This window comes from Macrobrachium nipponense, chromosome 21 (assembly GCF_015104395.2).
Source record: "Macrobrachium nipponense isolate FS-2020 chromosome 21, ASM1510439v2, whole genome shotgun sequence".
NCBI classification, from domain to species: Eukaryota; Metazoa; Arthropoda; class Malacostraca; order Decapoda; family Palaemonidae; genus Macrobrachium; species Macrobrachium nipponense.
The window spans coordinates 42,994,215-43,010,669 of NC_087212.1; the positions used below are offsets into that span (position 1 = coordinate 42,994,215).

Below are 16,455 nucleotides of genomic sequence, written 5' to 3' on the forward strand. Positions count from 1 at the left end.
GGAATTCGTTTTTTTTTTTTTTTTCTTTTACTATGTAAATTTATGTTATTCCATCTTGGTGAATTCTACCAAAAAGGCCGTAAATTGAATAATCACAAAGTGGCAACTCTGCTTTCCAGAACAAACCATCAAACGTTGACATACACCAAACCTTCATTAACCCCTAAACTTACACACCAAACTTTCACGAATATTTAGACGCAAAACATTCATTAACATTTGCAAAACATTCACTAAACCCTAAAAATTTGCTAAACACTCAAGGCTTTGCAGCGGTGCTCTGATGGAAGGCCACCGAACTGCATAATATTGGTTAGAGATCGCAACTCTAGTTATATATATATATATATATATATATATATATATATATATATATATATATATATATATATATATATATATTTATACCGTTTATGGTACACACACATAAGCATAGTTTTCAAAACCATCGCAACTTCGATAATTACAGACGGACTGTCAACACTTTGTTGACCACTGGAATCTACAAACAGTCATCTCAATCTTTCATAAATGCGATGATACCAGATTAGAAAGCATCACAAAAGGTATAAAGTTAATGCACACCGCGCATAAACTGCACGTTCAGCTTGTCCTAATTTGATAAGTTGGGATTAATATCTCATAAATAAATCCATCCACATGAAAATATCCCAAAATTTCGGTACCTTCGTTATTTACTTAATTACAATTTTCATCGCCACAGAAATAACTGGAATTTAAATACCACTGACAAATAACTTTATAATCGCTTGACAAAGCCTATCAAGCAACGACATGGTCATTTTAATAGACTATATTACAAACTTATAAAACAAAACAGACCTGTGTAAGGCTTGTTTGACGTACACAACGGTAAACCAGGAACACAGTGATATTATCTACCCCAACTAAATTATAAATAGCCCTAACATAGGATGTCAGTGCGGTAATCAGTCATTTGTAACTGCTAGTTTTTCAGTTACCTGTTATCATTTCTAAATGGGAACTTTCCAGGGGTAATTGTTTGCATCACTCATGTCTTTTCATGGTTTGGAGCTCGGACAATTATGGAATTAAGCCAGTCTTCAGGGAACAAATTTTCAGAAAAAAATAGAAATGTAAAATATATGATTCAGTACAGCTGTTGGAACATATTCAAACAAATGTTATCTCTACCAGTCTAAAATGACTTCTGTACTTTATTATCTATTGTAATGTATACTACCTTCTACCGTATAAATATTTATTTCCAATGGACGCATCTTAAACTTTACAATGTGCTGACTTGTTTAAGCCAACAAAATTATTGAAGTAAAGTAACAGAATAATAACAAATAACATAAAAGTTTCGATTTTATAAAATCAGTATACATGGAAATTGTGGAGGAATGAAAAGCAAATTAATTTGTGCAATACAAAGACTAAATGACTTACGTGTAATCTAATTCTTCTGTACTAAAATATCTATTGTAATGTAGACAATACAGACATTTAATGCATTAAAGATATCAGGATTATAGTAAAAAAAAAATTCTTTTTAATTTTATGGTATTCTTTTCAATTTGCAAAGAATTATAGTCAATACACGATACATACTGAGGGTGTAACATATGAACAGAGGGTAAAGATTTATTCCAACTAAAATTTTGGTTAATTCAGTCATTCCATTATATGGCATGCAACATCAATACTGTTAACTCACACAAATATTCTTTGCAATCATTCTCAGTTTTCTGGAAATTGGATATGAAGCCTACTAAACATTCCTAATCAAAATTCAGTCGCGAGAAATCGTAGAGGAAACGTCAAGGAGAAAAGATGGGAATTGTAAAGTCATGTCTTTTCTAACCATGCATTTGCTTTTGCTTACTTGGGGAGAAGGCCTGCAAACTACTTTGTTGTTTCTGGGGGGTAAGAAAGGTCTAAAAAGGTATGGAGAATGTGTTTCACGTTGAATTTTTGGATAGGATATTTATGATTCATGGAAATGTAAAAATTAATAATGTGCATGTTAAACACCACAGAATAATTATTTGTCATAAAATATATCATATTTTTCCATTTTCGTTGGTGAAACAAAGGGCTATCTGTTCGTAGATTTTAGCAAATTTTAATTTATTTGATGTATACTGAATTTTGGGGCTATTTTTCTGATAGATTTGAGCCCACAACTGTAGTAATAGCCGCATTACGACTGAATAATGACCAAATTACGATCAAGTCTCCTCGTTTCCTCACACAGTCACCAAGTTTCACAACGGACGCCAAGTAAGTTATTGAGCTGTCACAAACTGGAACAGGTATCGATGCAGGTGACTGTATACAGCAGAGCTTCTGTTCTCTAATTTCTGATTTTATAGAAACAAACCTTTCTCTCTCTCTATAACAAAGAGAGGGACAGACAATGAGAACCCATTGCTTTGTATGGCCTTATAATTGTCTCTGATAATTAAAGGTTCTATTTACTCTTTCATCTCGAATGATGTTGCTTTTACACCCATCTATTCAAGAAAATGCCCAGAAGTCTGACAGTGGAATATACAATTCCTATATGTTGTTGATTTTGTTAGAGTTAAGGTCTTCTTTCCTTGATCTTTCGACTGGTCAGTTCAGAGACTTATTCAGCTTCCTCCCTCCAAGAAGTAAGTCTCCCTATATAAAGACTGAAAGGTTTGTATACATCGTGTAGGAACAAATGACAAATTTTGAAAGTAATTTGTGTTTTCCGAACTACTATAAAAGTCTGAGGTCTTTATACTTAATGCCCACCTCATACCACCCATCAAGCTGACACAATTACCTGGGCTGAAAGCAAAGTGACGCTTTACCATCCGGATGGGAGGCCCTCCCACCCGGTCATTAGGTAATTAACTACCATTCCACCTTGTTAAAAGTTTAACATCCAGTTTCCAGCTTCACTGAATAGTAATTCCTACATAAAAACCTAAGGTTTGTGTAGTTAGGAAAAATACAAATTACATACATTCAAAATTTGTCCTTTTCCCTGTGAAGGCAGGAATGACAACCTTCAGAATTTTAAAAGCTGGCATAATTTGATGCTGTGAGGTATAAGCAACAACTTTGCTGGTGGCATTGGCAGTGCTGGAGTCCAGTGTTAATAACTTATCATCAGCTGCTCGATGCTCCTGCTGGCTCTCTCAAGCAAGTCTTAGTGAGGTTGCAGCTGCGTCCAACTCCTTCACCTTACGAGTCTTGTAGTACATCTCTGCCCTATTGTTGAGGTTCATGACCCCAGCTTCAGTATCCTGAAGGTGCAGTTTGATAATAGAAGAGGCAACTTCTCTTCATTCTTGACCTTCTTATGGAGTTGCTTCAGTTGATGTCTGGCAGAATCATAAATCTTCTCTTGAGCATTACCGGGGGTTGTGAGAGCTGGTGCTTAGGGCATGGGGGCAAGTGATATATGAGCAGCAAAACACATAGATCAAGTGGGCTTGAGTGGCAATTTCTTGCTTATCTTCTTGCTAGGCACGAAGAACTGTTATAAAGAGCAATTATTTACTTACTAGGAAGCAACAATGCACAACAGAAGTGTACTAAAATGTTTCAAGGAAGGATAAAACTTAGGCAAAAAATTATATGAAGAGAATGAGAAAATATATGTCAATACAACCTTGAAAAACAACCTTCGCATTGTTCAATATCTTTACCTGGCTATGCAGCCCTAAATTGACTTCATATATTTTTATTTAACAGGGTTAATTTACAACAAGGTGATTAGATAAGTTACTCAAAATGATGGAAGTAGTAAACTCTGAGGTACAAACATAAAATTTTTTTGAACGTCATGTACAAGTAACCAGGATGGGAAATGGGAGAAATCAACACACTGCTAAACTCGCTGCAGCTATTTCTTTTTTTTAACTCAGATTGTAAGTTAAGTCTGAGAAAAAATCTACCACATCAAATACACCAAAGTAGAGTAAGCTTTCACAGCCAGCTAATCAATGTTTCAGTGTTGCTGATCCACTGGATGAACAAAAATTATGAAAAAAAGGGATTTTGACGTAGGAAAAATCTATTTCTGGGCGAGGAAGCCGTGTCGCTCCGTGAAATGTGTCCTCTTTAGCACTATTTCTAGTAAAATATTGCTATGATACCAGAGAACTGCTAAATTGGACATGTCAGAAGTCTCTGACTCGCTCACCTAAATAAAAGGTGTCGGTATAGAACTGGGGCGAGTGTTAAACACTACCACAGCAACCCCTCCAATTAGCCTTTTCCTCATCAAAAGACCCTGAAAACGGGGAGCCGAACTTTACATCAATGATGATCTATTTTCTCCCCATTTGACAGGTAAATGCACTCATGAATTGCTAGGTTATGTACTTGAAAAAGAATGCTGATGACCCAATTAGGTTCCTAGGCACTACAAATACTTTTACATATAAAATCAGTTAAATATCACTCCCCTATACAATACATGAAATTGTTAACAATTTTGCCGCAAATTTAAGGAAATTAAGACAAACCCATAATTCTATTTTTTAAATTATTATACCATATGTGTAAGAAAATAAGAGACATTTGTAACACTTGTGTTTAAAAAATATATTTTATGTGATACAAATCAGGTAGTGCTCTAAACAATTCCCCTATACACTTAACTTCAGCCTACAAAACTTTTGTATGTATTTAATAGCTACATTTTTATAGTATTGTTATTTCATCCTTTTCTACCATTTTAGATTTACTGTATTTTTAGATAAATCTGTTGAATTGAATGTTAAGTGTATTGTAGAAGTTAGTTTATATGGAATTACTGTTAGCTGTAAGATATCTATAAAATATTTAAGGGCAGTTTATAATGTATACAGGGTCTTTGGTACTTAATGGACATTGCTTATAGAAAGCCAGAGCCATAAAGAGTCTGTTAAGTTGAGGCACTATTTATATTACAGTAATACAGCACTGGTTTTAATGTCCTTGGACAAGGCCCCAGATGACTGGAAAAAGGTCAAATATACAGTTTGCCATTATGCAATCTGTTGTCTCCTCTACAATAACAATCTTGATCAATAAACGCATCATAAAATTATCTGTATCTTAGTTTAAATTTCTCAAAAGGCATGATTTACTTAAATTTACTATCCACAAAATCTAACAGCATTATTCTACTCTCATTTCTCTTCTTTAATTACAATGAATTTATTTATATTATACAGTAATATCAGACTTTGTTATTTTGCTTACTGTGTGATAAAAATACTTTAAGAGTTCCACAGCTATTTTCTTTTACTTATTATGTATGTACTCACAAACTTAGAATAAGTGAATTTGAAATAAATTCTTGAACCTTTTGGCATACAAAACCAGTTTCAAAATCGCACAATAATCTAACTAGAAGTCGGGACATAGCAGCTATAAAGATGACCGTTTCATTATGATGTGCCACTTTCAGTAGATAGTTACTGCTGTTACCTAACACACTTTGAGTGAAAGGGACTTTCGGGAGAGATGCAGAGAGTGATTAAAAACAACAGATATAAACAGAGAAAGTGTATCAGATTTTATGTAAGTTTACATATACATATATAAAAACAAATTGACCTGCAAAAGTCAACTGTGGCATTAGACTTGAAGTGCAAAGCAGTGCTATTATATCTGAGGCCACATTCAAATCTGGACCATACTGCATAAAAATTCACTGATTAGTCCTTGGACTGAGGAGTTTCAGTTCTAAAATAATCCATGAAATAATTCTTGTACCCTTAAAGCTATATCTATCACATTCTGTGAATGACCAGTAAAGTACTAAATTTTAAAAACATAAAACTTGTTTCTTTCATACAACCCTATCCATCACATATACTACACCTGATAATCATGTCCCACATAGTCCCAGGTTTACAGCCTTTTGCCTGTCAGGCATATGATAAGTTTCACTGTGCAGGCAACATCTGTATCTCCAGTGTGTATCAAGAACATACAACATTTTCTGCATAGACTGTATGTAAAGCAGTTATTTGTGGGACTGAGAATAGAGCACAGTCTCTATATTACTGATAGGTTTGAATGAAAAACCTTGTTTTGTGTAACAAAAATAATTGTTTCGTCTCAAACCCATCAATTATATTTATGTTAAAATAAAGGGTTATGTACTACATAAAACATTACTTGTTCGCATCTACAAAAGAGTTTTACATTACGGCACCAGTACTTTGTACTACCTCATGCAGTATCTTATTGTATTCCATAACAAGATGCATTGCCTGATTTTTAAGGGGTAAAAAGTTTGACTCCGCCTTCTTTTGAGCTATGAATTCCCTAAGCGTGAAGTTAGTTTGTTCAAGATGGGACCATTTCTTTTCCAGGCTTACCAGTTGTGTATAGGTTTCATTCTCATTCAGATGAGTCTGCAATGTGCAATAAAAAGAATTAGTAGAGCTTCAATTGAATATTCTACATGATATAACAGATGGCATTATGCCTATACATTGGGACCTAGAAATCATACAAGTTAATTATTTTTTATATCAGTTAACAATGTAGCACTACAAATATTAACAATCATAAAAGATATGCCCTAAGGCATATACATATTCTCATTTCAAGTCTCTTGATCTGCTAACCTACAGTAAACAGAATATTCAAAGTTTCTATGGTTATCATATAAATCCAAGATAACTGACATCTTACACACTTATAATGAGGCAGTACCTTTGACCAGCACATTTGACAGCAGACTCAATGCTGATTAAGGCAGTTTTAATGCATGATGAGCCATGGTATAAATAAATATACCACACAAAATAAAAACCACTGAGGCAATTTGGAATGCAGTAATTTTGATATTGTGAACCCGATTCATACATAAAGAATCCTGTTTACTTTACTTGAGCTTTTTGTTTATAATAATACCCAACAAAATTTTGCCATACCACTCATCTGGAGTATATCTTACTCCATTAAAATGCTAATACAACTTCAATACTTGCTAATCCCATTCATATTGGTTGAATTTAATGAATAACACTACAACAAATGTCACAAAATTGGGACTTGTAGGTGGGTACTGATGGAACACTATATATGGTACTGAAGGTTTTTCGGACAGCTGGACACCAAGCTACATCGCCTCCTGCCTTTTATCTCTCATTCATTTATCGTCTATGGACTTCCTATCTAACTCATTTAGCTTAACCTTGCTTTAATTTTCTGGCAAATTAAACTACTTCATAATAAATAAAAAATTAATCATACTGAATTTAGAACTCTCATGAAAATAAATGACAAGGGGAACCCATTACATCAAATAATAAAAACAGCACCTTCACACTTGAGATAGAAAATAACTAACCTTAAGTGTACTGACTTCATTTGTAACATCTTGGACACTCTGCTTAATAGAAGTTTTTCTGTGTTCCAATTCATCCTTTTGCTTGACAAGTTCTTTTCTCTTTTCTTCCAACTTTGTTTTCAAACTATCCAAATCGGAGAACTCAATCAATTCTGTCTCCATGCGAGCCAACTTTTCTTTCAGCTCAACCATTTCATTCTGCACTTTGTTTTCTAAGGCTTCAATCTGCAATAAAAACATCACAATAATGATCATGAACAAATTTGTCAATCTTTATCTCCAATATTATTTCACTAGACAACTAAGATTTACAATATAGAAAATATAAAGACCTTTCATGAAATGACAACAAATATGTTAGCTGCTCTTCAAAGGTGATTAAGAATGTGTCATATATGGGGCAACAGATTCTATTGAGATGAGACTAGAATGCTCAACAAATGCCTGTGTTTGTTTTGAAAAGCTTCTATGGTCAATAGGCCAATCAGCGAATATTTCATGTGAATGGATGCCGGCTGCTGACGAACAATGAATACCTCGGGTCAAGGAGACGAGCACGAACGAGCATAAGTTGACCCTGTGAATGGGTATGTAACTCGAAGAAGTAAAGGTATCGCCTGAACTTTATGTCACAAAGGAATTCAAACAGAACTTTTAAGAACACTTGGTTGCGTAAGTTTGTTTGCACATCAGGGCCCCTGTGAACGCAATACGTAACTATGTATAATCCGATATCAAATTGGAAGTTATTCATTAGCCTGCCAACAGTAAAGTAAGAATCAGTGAGGTGAAGCCAGAGTTGGAACGTGCACAGAGATCCAGTTAAATAAAGCATTTTAGTATTGGAGTGAAGAGACACTTTTATTGAACATTGAACATTCTCCATTGCACTGTTTGAAGACTATATTTCTAGTAGAAAACATCTGAGTTTTAAATCAGTTTTTCCCTTGTATACAAGAATGATTTTAGTTCATTTCCCTTCTTTTAATGCTCCTCTGTGTTATTTGATTTCTGAAGGTTATAATTTCTTTCCCTTCACACTGATTCAATGCTACCATTCAGAATGGGAATTCTTGACTTTTATTTTTGACTACTCTTTTTTCACATATTTGTTAGCGGGGAAAAAGTAGAGGTAACTAATGTGAATTAATGTGTCTCATTGGGAGATGGCGTGTAGTATTCGTTTTGAGATGATTTCTTTTGCTAGGAGTGAGAACACTTCATTTCTTGGATTTTTCAATTCATTTTTTTTCTTTTTCAAGTTACTTTTTTGGGAAATAAAGGTTTTATTTTTGGATATCTTTGGAGTTTGGTTTTGACCTTAGTGTGATAATAGCAGAAATGCTGGTTGGAGATTCTTCTTAAGGTAGGCATCAGATGTCTGTTTTGAGAGGGGCCCACGTTACCAAATCTTTTCAAATGTAAAGCTATAAATAGACCTTGTAATAAATATACTGATACAGTCATTAAATCATTGTATCATGACTATATTTCCTCTACCTGAACCTCATGCTGAAATTTTGCATAGCAAGCTAAGCCTTGACAGTAATTGACAATAACCCCACACACTAAACTAATGGCATGCGTTCTACAAGATTAAACAGGCATAAAGCCTTACTGAATTCTATACAATCCAACACATCTAGTAGTTCGTTTGACATAATATGAATGCCCCCAAATGAACAGTCCCTCAGTAGCGTCAAGAGAATAATGAAAGCATTTCCTCCATCATCTGTCCCTCACATATCATCTTGCCTAGAGTTCAATGTTAGTATAGTAAAATCATACAGTCTTTAACATCTTGTGGTATCCATTTCCTACAAAATGTAAGGAATTTGCTTCTACTAGTTTAAAGTAAACGCTTCTGCTACCCAAAACTAAAGCATTTCTTTGAAACTTTTTATAAAATGAGATGGTGTAAAGTCAATGATTCATTACTCTTAATTTATACTAGAAACATTTTTGCATTCTCAGCTCCAACACATATCTTTAAAAAATTATGATAAACTATGCATACTTATATACACACATACATAAATAACACATACATAAAACAGAAAACTGGAATACATAATAAACACAGCCCCTAAGAATAAAAAAAAAAAAGGTATACAAAGTGTAGTTGCGTTTAAACCTTTGTAAATCCAATAACATCAACTTATGTCCACTAAGATTCTGATGATGTAATTCAAAGAAAATCCTTAAATATCATAAATATCTTTATGTCAGGTGGCATTTGAATGATATCTAGAGAGTGTTTATGGACAGTTTAACTCCATCTCCTACTTAATCCTACTTAATCAAACAATTAAGTTTCAGGTTGGATGGTACTGAACATTCAGTTTTATTTTGTTAAACACAGAAAGAGTGGGACACTTGTGGTTGTTTAGTTTAGGGGCTCCTTTATCAGGCATTGTTAAGCACTCTTAAAATACTGGCCTGATCCAATGTAAACTCTCTTTTTCTGTTTTCATTGGGTAAAAGATCCAGGATGCTGCTCATTGAAATGGCATGTCCATTTGTGTGACGCAGATGGTTTTTTTTGTCATACTCTGATGGGATGGTTTATATATATGGTGTCCTTTTTTATAGTTTTGACTAGTGATGCCCCAAGATGACACTATCATTTGTTTGTCTCAGTATCACTGCAATCACCAGAAATTAGAAATACTGTATACTCTTTAATTTGTCATACAAAAAGGCATCTAATTTTGATCATCGTCATTCATCATTAATGTTTTTATGTAAGGTTTCCCTTATACATCATCCAATATATCAAGATTTCTCTCCACTTTTTTGTTTAATATATTTTCTGAACTTTAGGCCATAGATCTCTCTCATGCTACAGCGAGCTGTCCCATTCTGTTAACTATGATGTCAAAGGTAACAAAGCTGCCTTTGACATCATAGTGAACAGAATGGGATAGCTCACTGTAGCATAAGAGATCTATGGTCTGGAGTTAAGGAAATATGTTAAGCAGAAAACTGGAGAGAAATCATGATATATTGATGATGTATAACAGAAACCTTACATAAAAACATTAATGATGAACGATGATGATCAAAATTAGATGTCTTTTTGAATGACTAAATTAAACAGTACAATATTTCTAATTTCTGGTGATTGCAGTGATAATGAGACAAACAAAACTTTGTCATCTTGGGACATCACTAGTCAAAACTATAAGAAAGAACACCATATATACAAACCATCCCATCAGAGGATGACAAAAAAAAAAAAAAAAAAAAAAAAAAAAAAAAAAAACTACGTCACGCAAGGGGACATGTCATATCAAAGAGCAGTATTTTGGATCTTTTATCCAATGAAAACAGAAAAGAGAGTTTACACTGGATCAAGCCAGTATTTTCAGAATGATTAACAATGCATGATAAACGAGCCCCTAAACTAAACAACCACAAGTGTCTTCCAAAACTTTTTTCCCTGCATGAGCCCATTATCTAAGAAAATCCCACAGCCGCCTACCAAAAGATATGTAATCCTTGCAATGTACTACAAGGAACTCTTTGTTATGAAGAAATGCAAAAGTTATACAACCTTCCATCTGTTCCTGAAAAGCCTGTAAGTCATAGAAATGAGGCTCAACTTATTTGAATCTATCTTCTCAATTTTCTTTCATTGATACTTCCTATCAACTTATGACTGCTGGTTCTCAAGCTGGAGACAGCTCTTCATTCAACAAATGTTATGGAATGAGAGTTCTTCTATACATGGATGAGATAAACGAGAGGTTTGCACTACTACATCAATACCTCTGGTAGTGAGGGCTTTGCGAGGGAGAGAAGCTAAATTAATTTAACATCAGCAGATTCCTTCTATACAGACCATACAGCTATCCTTTCAAAACCAAATTGGTAATTCTTACTTCAATAAAATACAGTAAAGTGGTAAATCATTCATACCGCAGTTTTAGTTGAGTTGAAAAAGAATATGTTTTGAAATAAGCAAATATCTGTATGCATTTCCCCCCAAAAAATAAGATAAAAACCTACCTTTTGCAAGTTTGCCTGAAGGCTGAGTCTTTCATGCTTCAGGCCCTGTTCAGTGAATTTTGATTTCTCCAGTTCCCCTTCCTTAAAAGCAAGGTCACCTCTCATGATGTCAAAGTCCCGGGCACTGTTGAAAAACATTTTTAAGCTACAATTTTTTAAAGTTTACAACAAATCCATTACTTATAGTTAGCCCATTTTGTGCACATGAAATTATCCCAGATGCTTTATATGTATGAAAATCTTCCATTATTGGTTCATTAATGTGTTCGTTTCTTGTAGTCCTTTCAAGTCTTTCTTAAAAAATTTTTCCTGTGAACTTTAATTTTTTTGGATGATTTTTACAATGTTTTCTTTTTGGGTATTTTCTCAAGCCTTGCTATTTCTAAATTTATGTATACTGAGCACAATGTATATAGAGGAGTTTTCATGCTGATCTACCTCCAGAGAAATACTAAGTAGTCCTGAAGATAAATTTTATATACGTAGTACTGATTTTTCTAAGTACTGCACTGTGGCTCATCTATTCATTTATGGTTCATACTTTAAATCCATGATGCTGGCCTACCTGAACAGCTTTCTTTAATATGAAAGAATAATTAATAAAACTAGTAAAATATAAAAATACTTTTATAAACTAACAAAAGTTACTTACTTAGGTAAAAGAGCAAAGTGAGCCATGTTGCGAGACAATTTTTCCAATAATGCTACATTGTTATTCTCTAATCCCTCCAACCTCTTTGCTTCTTCAGCTTTGTTTTCTTCAAAAGTGGCTAAAAACTGATCCATCGTCTCTTCTCTTTTGCGCAGTTCACGGTATTTTTGACTGCGCTCACTCTGGTTTTCTTCTAATTCCTACCAGAAACACGTTATGGTAGCAAAACAGTTAGAACTTATTTCAGATGACAATATCCATATGACAATAATTCAATACGTACTCTCTGATTCAAAGTACAAAAAATGAAAACCATAAACTTACTTGGTCTAACTGATTAGTTTCATCTTGAATACCTTTAATCTGCTCTTGAACCTCCCCAATCTGCCTTTCCATTGTTGCTATTTCTCCATTATCTTCCTTTACCTAAAAGAAACAAATTATTCATTCATATATCTCACTGTACTTATACTATAGGATTACAATAGGTGTAAGGTTGCAAATTCATTATCTTAAGAGTTTCATCTATATTTATTAAACAGTTAAGAAATTTGCTTATTATGGACTTATGAACTCCAAAGAGGCCCTGCCATAATAAGACTAATACAGTGTACCCCCCCTTTTACATGGGAATAGGCTCAAGAACCTGCTGCAGAAATGCAAAAATCCCTCTAAAAATGCGTATAACTGGCTTATAACTGCCAAATACCAAGTACCCCTTAAACTAAAATGCTTATAACTGTCTATTTCAACATTTCATTGCTTAATTTGATAGATAAATCAATAATATACCTTAAATCAAACAGTAACACAATTTAATATAATTTCAAATAAAAATACACCCCAAACCATAATCTCAAAAATTCCAAGTAACATTACATTACAATACTCTCCTACTATTAATTATTAAGCAGGCTATATACACCCCTAAAATGCCTATTTTAACAGTTCATCATCAAACTCCACAGTTCAAACAAAAATATACCTCAAAATATCATCCCAAAACACCCTAATATCATTTCAAAGTCATGTTGCAAAATTATGTACCAGCCAACAACTGTTATTCTTAAGTACCCCCTACCATTCTGATGCACATTCTCTTTTGTCTACATAAATTTGTGTATAGTTCTGTGCCTACATTTTTATGTAGGTATATTGATATTTTCTGGTGTAGTAAGATGATTTAGAAATTATATTTACTGTACAGGTACGCATTTTAGGATTGTAGTATTGTATAGAGCATATCTAAAATATGAGGTTAGTTTAAAACGACGGGACACGTACGTACCTCCAAACAGAAAGCTAGGTTTGTTACGTCATGTTATTAACAAATCATTTACTACAGTAAGTTCTTGCTTTATGTCGTATTGTGGTTAGTCCTGGCCATCTCCCTTAAATCTATTCAACATTCTTTTCTCTCTCTCTCTCTCTCTCTCTCTCTCTCTCTCTCTCTCTCTCTCTCTCTCTCTCTCTCTCTCTCTCTCTCTCTCTCTCTCTCAATGAAATATGAATTGCTGTATTACAAACTTTTCTGTGCAAAATAAAAATTAATAATTCCAGTAATAAATTAGTTTCTTATAGCAACTAAATTATTTTCCTAAATCATTCTTTTGGTAATTAGTGTCATCAGCTGATTGATTCTCTGTGTAAACAAAAGACATAAATACACTTTGAGTACTGTATTTATATATGTGCATTAATATTATAATACAGTACGTACTGTAATTAGTACATTAATAATTTTTTATCAAGAATGTGCTATTCATTCTCAAAATATATAGTAGGGTGAAGTGAGTGGATGCCGACCGAGGGGAACACTGACAGAATGCTATGGTACAAAAACTATTTCAAATTTCGTGCTGAAACTCACCACCAACACAGCATCCATCTCAGTGAACAACACAAAAGCAACAGGTTTACGCCATCGCAACGTCTGTCTAAGAGACTGGGGAAAGGCCGACAGAACAATGTCCTCACCGTTCTTCCTCCTCTAACAAAAAATCCACTCTGCTATCCACTGCTCCAGCAAGGAGAGTGTGAAACTTGCGGTTGCATCTGCTGAGTACCCGGCTGCACAGCAGGCAGCAGGGTGGGTGGGGCGGGTGGACGTGGGGGAGCGTGAGCTGTCACGCACGAGCGTACGCCAACTGGAGTGAGCGCGAGCGGAATGTCTGCCGCCAAAGCTAGCGGAGCTTCAGTACGCGTCAACGCTTGCGATTGACCTAGCAGCCCTAAGATGCTGTCAAACTTAGACTACATATCTTGAAGGAAAACAAGAGAGGCAGACGCAAATGCGGCGGCATCTGACTTGGCAGAAACAGGAGCGGCAGGTACACACGCAGGAGCGTCAACTGGCGCCACCTTAAACACTTCTCGAGGTGCTGATTCTCGACGAGAAGTGGCAGGAGAAGACGAATCGGGAGAATCCGAGCGTGAATCATGACGCTTGGCAGTCGAAGACAAAGCGAGTCTAGAAGCTCTCTTACGCTTTGCCTTGAGCGCGGGAGACTTGCGCTTGGAAAATTCTTCCTGCAAAGGCAAAAACTTCTCTGGAGATTCCCAAAAACTACACGAAGGACCTTCCTTTTGCCTGATAGGTTTCTTCTTGGGTACTTGTCCCGGAGAAAGCTTGCATGTTCTCTTCAACGGGCGAGACTCATCAGGAAAATGCCATCCCCTGCACGGAGAGTCCGAACTAGATACTGAGGAAAGACACTTATCTGAGTCGCCTTTTCTGTGGCGCTCAGCAGCAGTTTGGGAAATAGCAACAAAACTGCTTGAGGGGGCAACTGCTCGGGAGCAAGTCCCGCTCACCTCCCTTGGACTGTCAGCATGCCTCCTCCCAGGGACTGGGGAGTTTGGCAGAGGCTTAGGTCTAGGAGAACGAGAGGGCCGAACAGTCACCTCCTCCACACTCACACTAGGCACAGCACTCTACACCTTTTCCGACAATGACTTAACTGTCTCGCTCATCTTCTCCATGGTAGCGAGAATTACACTAAATTTAGAGTCCATTTGGACTTTAAGATCGGCAACAGAGTCGGGTTCAGGAATTACAGAGTCTGGGTTGGGGGAATTGTTAGAAATCGGAATGTTAGTGACAGATTCTTCCTGACTAACTAATTCCTGAGACACAAAAGAAGAAGTCCTAGCTGACGCTCTCCTAATTCTGTCTCTTTCCAGTTTCCTAACATACTTGTTAAATGCCTTCCACTCCTTCTCAGTTAGTTCCTTGCATTCATCACAGGTTAAGGTTGCACAGCAAGATTGACCCCTACAAGACACACAAATGGTATGAGGATCCACGCTGGCCTTACACAACCTTGTTTTGCAGCCCTTGCTGCAAAACCTATAATGACCTAAACTAGAATCCGACATATTCCTAGCAAAAATGCCTAACTAGCTGTATATCAACACCGTTCAATCTTTATTGGGTGGGTTCAACTTTACCGATTCATATGTCAAATGTCATCAAGTCTTTCCGATCTAGCTTACTGCCTTCTTGGAAGCCTGATTATCAGTGTCATTATGGTAAAAACAAGAAATCTGGTTTTTGGGGGTTCCCCCAACCCACGGTCGGCATTTCCCCAAGTTAGGAGAACACGGACAGAGGTCAAAAAAATTTTTAAAGTGCAAAATATGACACTTATTTTCCGAGTTGAAGATTTATGAGTATACCATAAGTGGGCCATGTTGATTAGTTTGTTTTGGGAACAGTGCACACTCTCTCAGGTACAAAATGGAATTTTTATGCAATTTTTTCTACTAATAGGTCAGTATTCCCCCATCTCACCTACTATAGTTTTGTGCTGCAGCCATAGAAGGAAATCTCTCTCTTTCTTTCTCTCTCTCTCTTGTATGTCAGTACTGTACTGTACATATCCTTTTAGTGAAAATAATATCAATTATTTTACCATAAACATAAAAAACACAAAACATAAACAAATCTGGCAAGTTCAAACAGATCATGAAGGTTGGTTGCCATATTTCTTGCTTTGTCTGATTTATTGTACCATATTTCATTACAAGTTTAGTTGACTATGATCATTACACATGTTATAACAGTACACAAGAGAATATTTTATAATTTTATCACCTTTGATGTTCCTCTAATCACTGTAAAACATATAAAAAATCTAAATTTCATATACATGGCAATTATTAACATTCTCGTCCCAGCCAAAGAGCCCTTCAATTTTCCTCCCAAGGCAGTCACTGTGCCTCAGTGTCGCTTCAATTTCTCTCTCTCTCTAAATTTATATATATATATATATATATATATATATATATATATATATATATATATATATATATATATATTACATATATATATATATATATTATACATATATATATATATATATATATATATATATATATATATATATATATATATATATATATATATATATATATATATATATATATATATATATATATATATATATATATATATATATATATATATATA

General features: G+C 34.9%; 1 protein-coding gene across 2 annotated transcripts in view; it reads right to left on the reverse strand.

Annotated features, from left to right (window-relative positions):
- Positions 1-4,495: 4,495 nt before the first annotated feature.
- Positions 4,496-16,455, reverse strand: part of LOC135197967 (intraflagellar transport protein 74 homolog) — a 128,884-nt gene continuing 116,924 nt past the window's right edge. For both annotated transcript variants that reach the window (XM_064225272.1, XM_064225271.1), the window contains 5 exons: positions 12,309-12,410; positions 11,985-12,184; positions 11,333-11,456; positions 7,322-7,546; positions 4,496-6,377 (listed from right to left, as the gene is read on the reverse strand). In XM_064225272.1, coding sequence (XP_064081342.1) covers positions 6,162-6,377; positions 7,322-7,546; positions 11,333-11,456; positions 11,985-12,184; positions 12,309-12,410 — 867 coding nt within the window. In that variant the 3' untranslated portion in view covers positions 4,496-6,161. The remainder of the gene's footprint in view (positions 6,378-7,321; positions 7,547-11,332; positions 11,457-11,984; positions 12,185-12,308; positions 12,411-16,455) is intronic.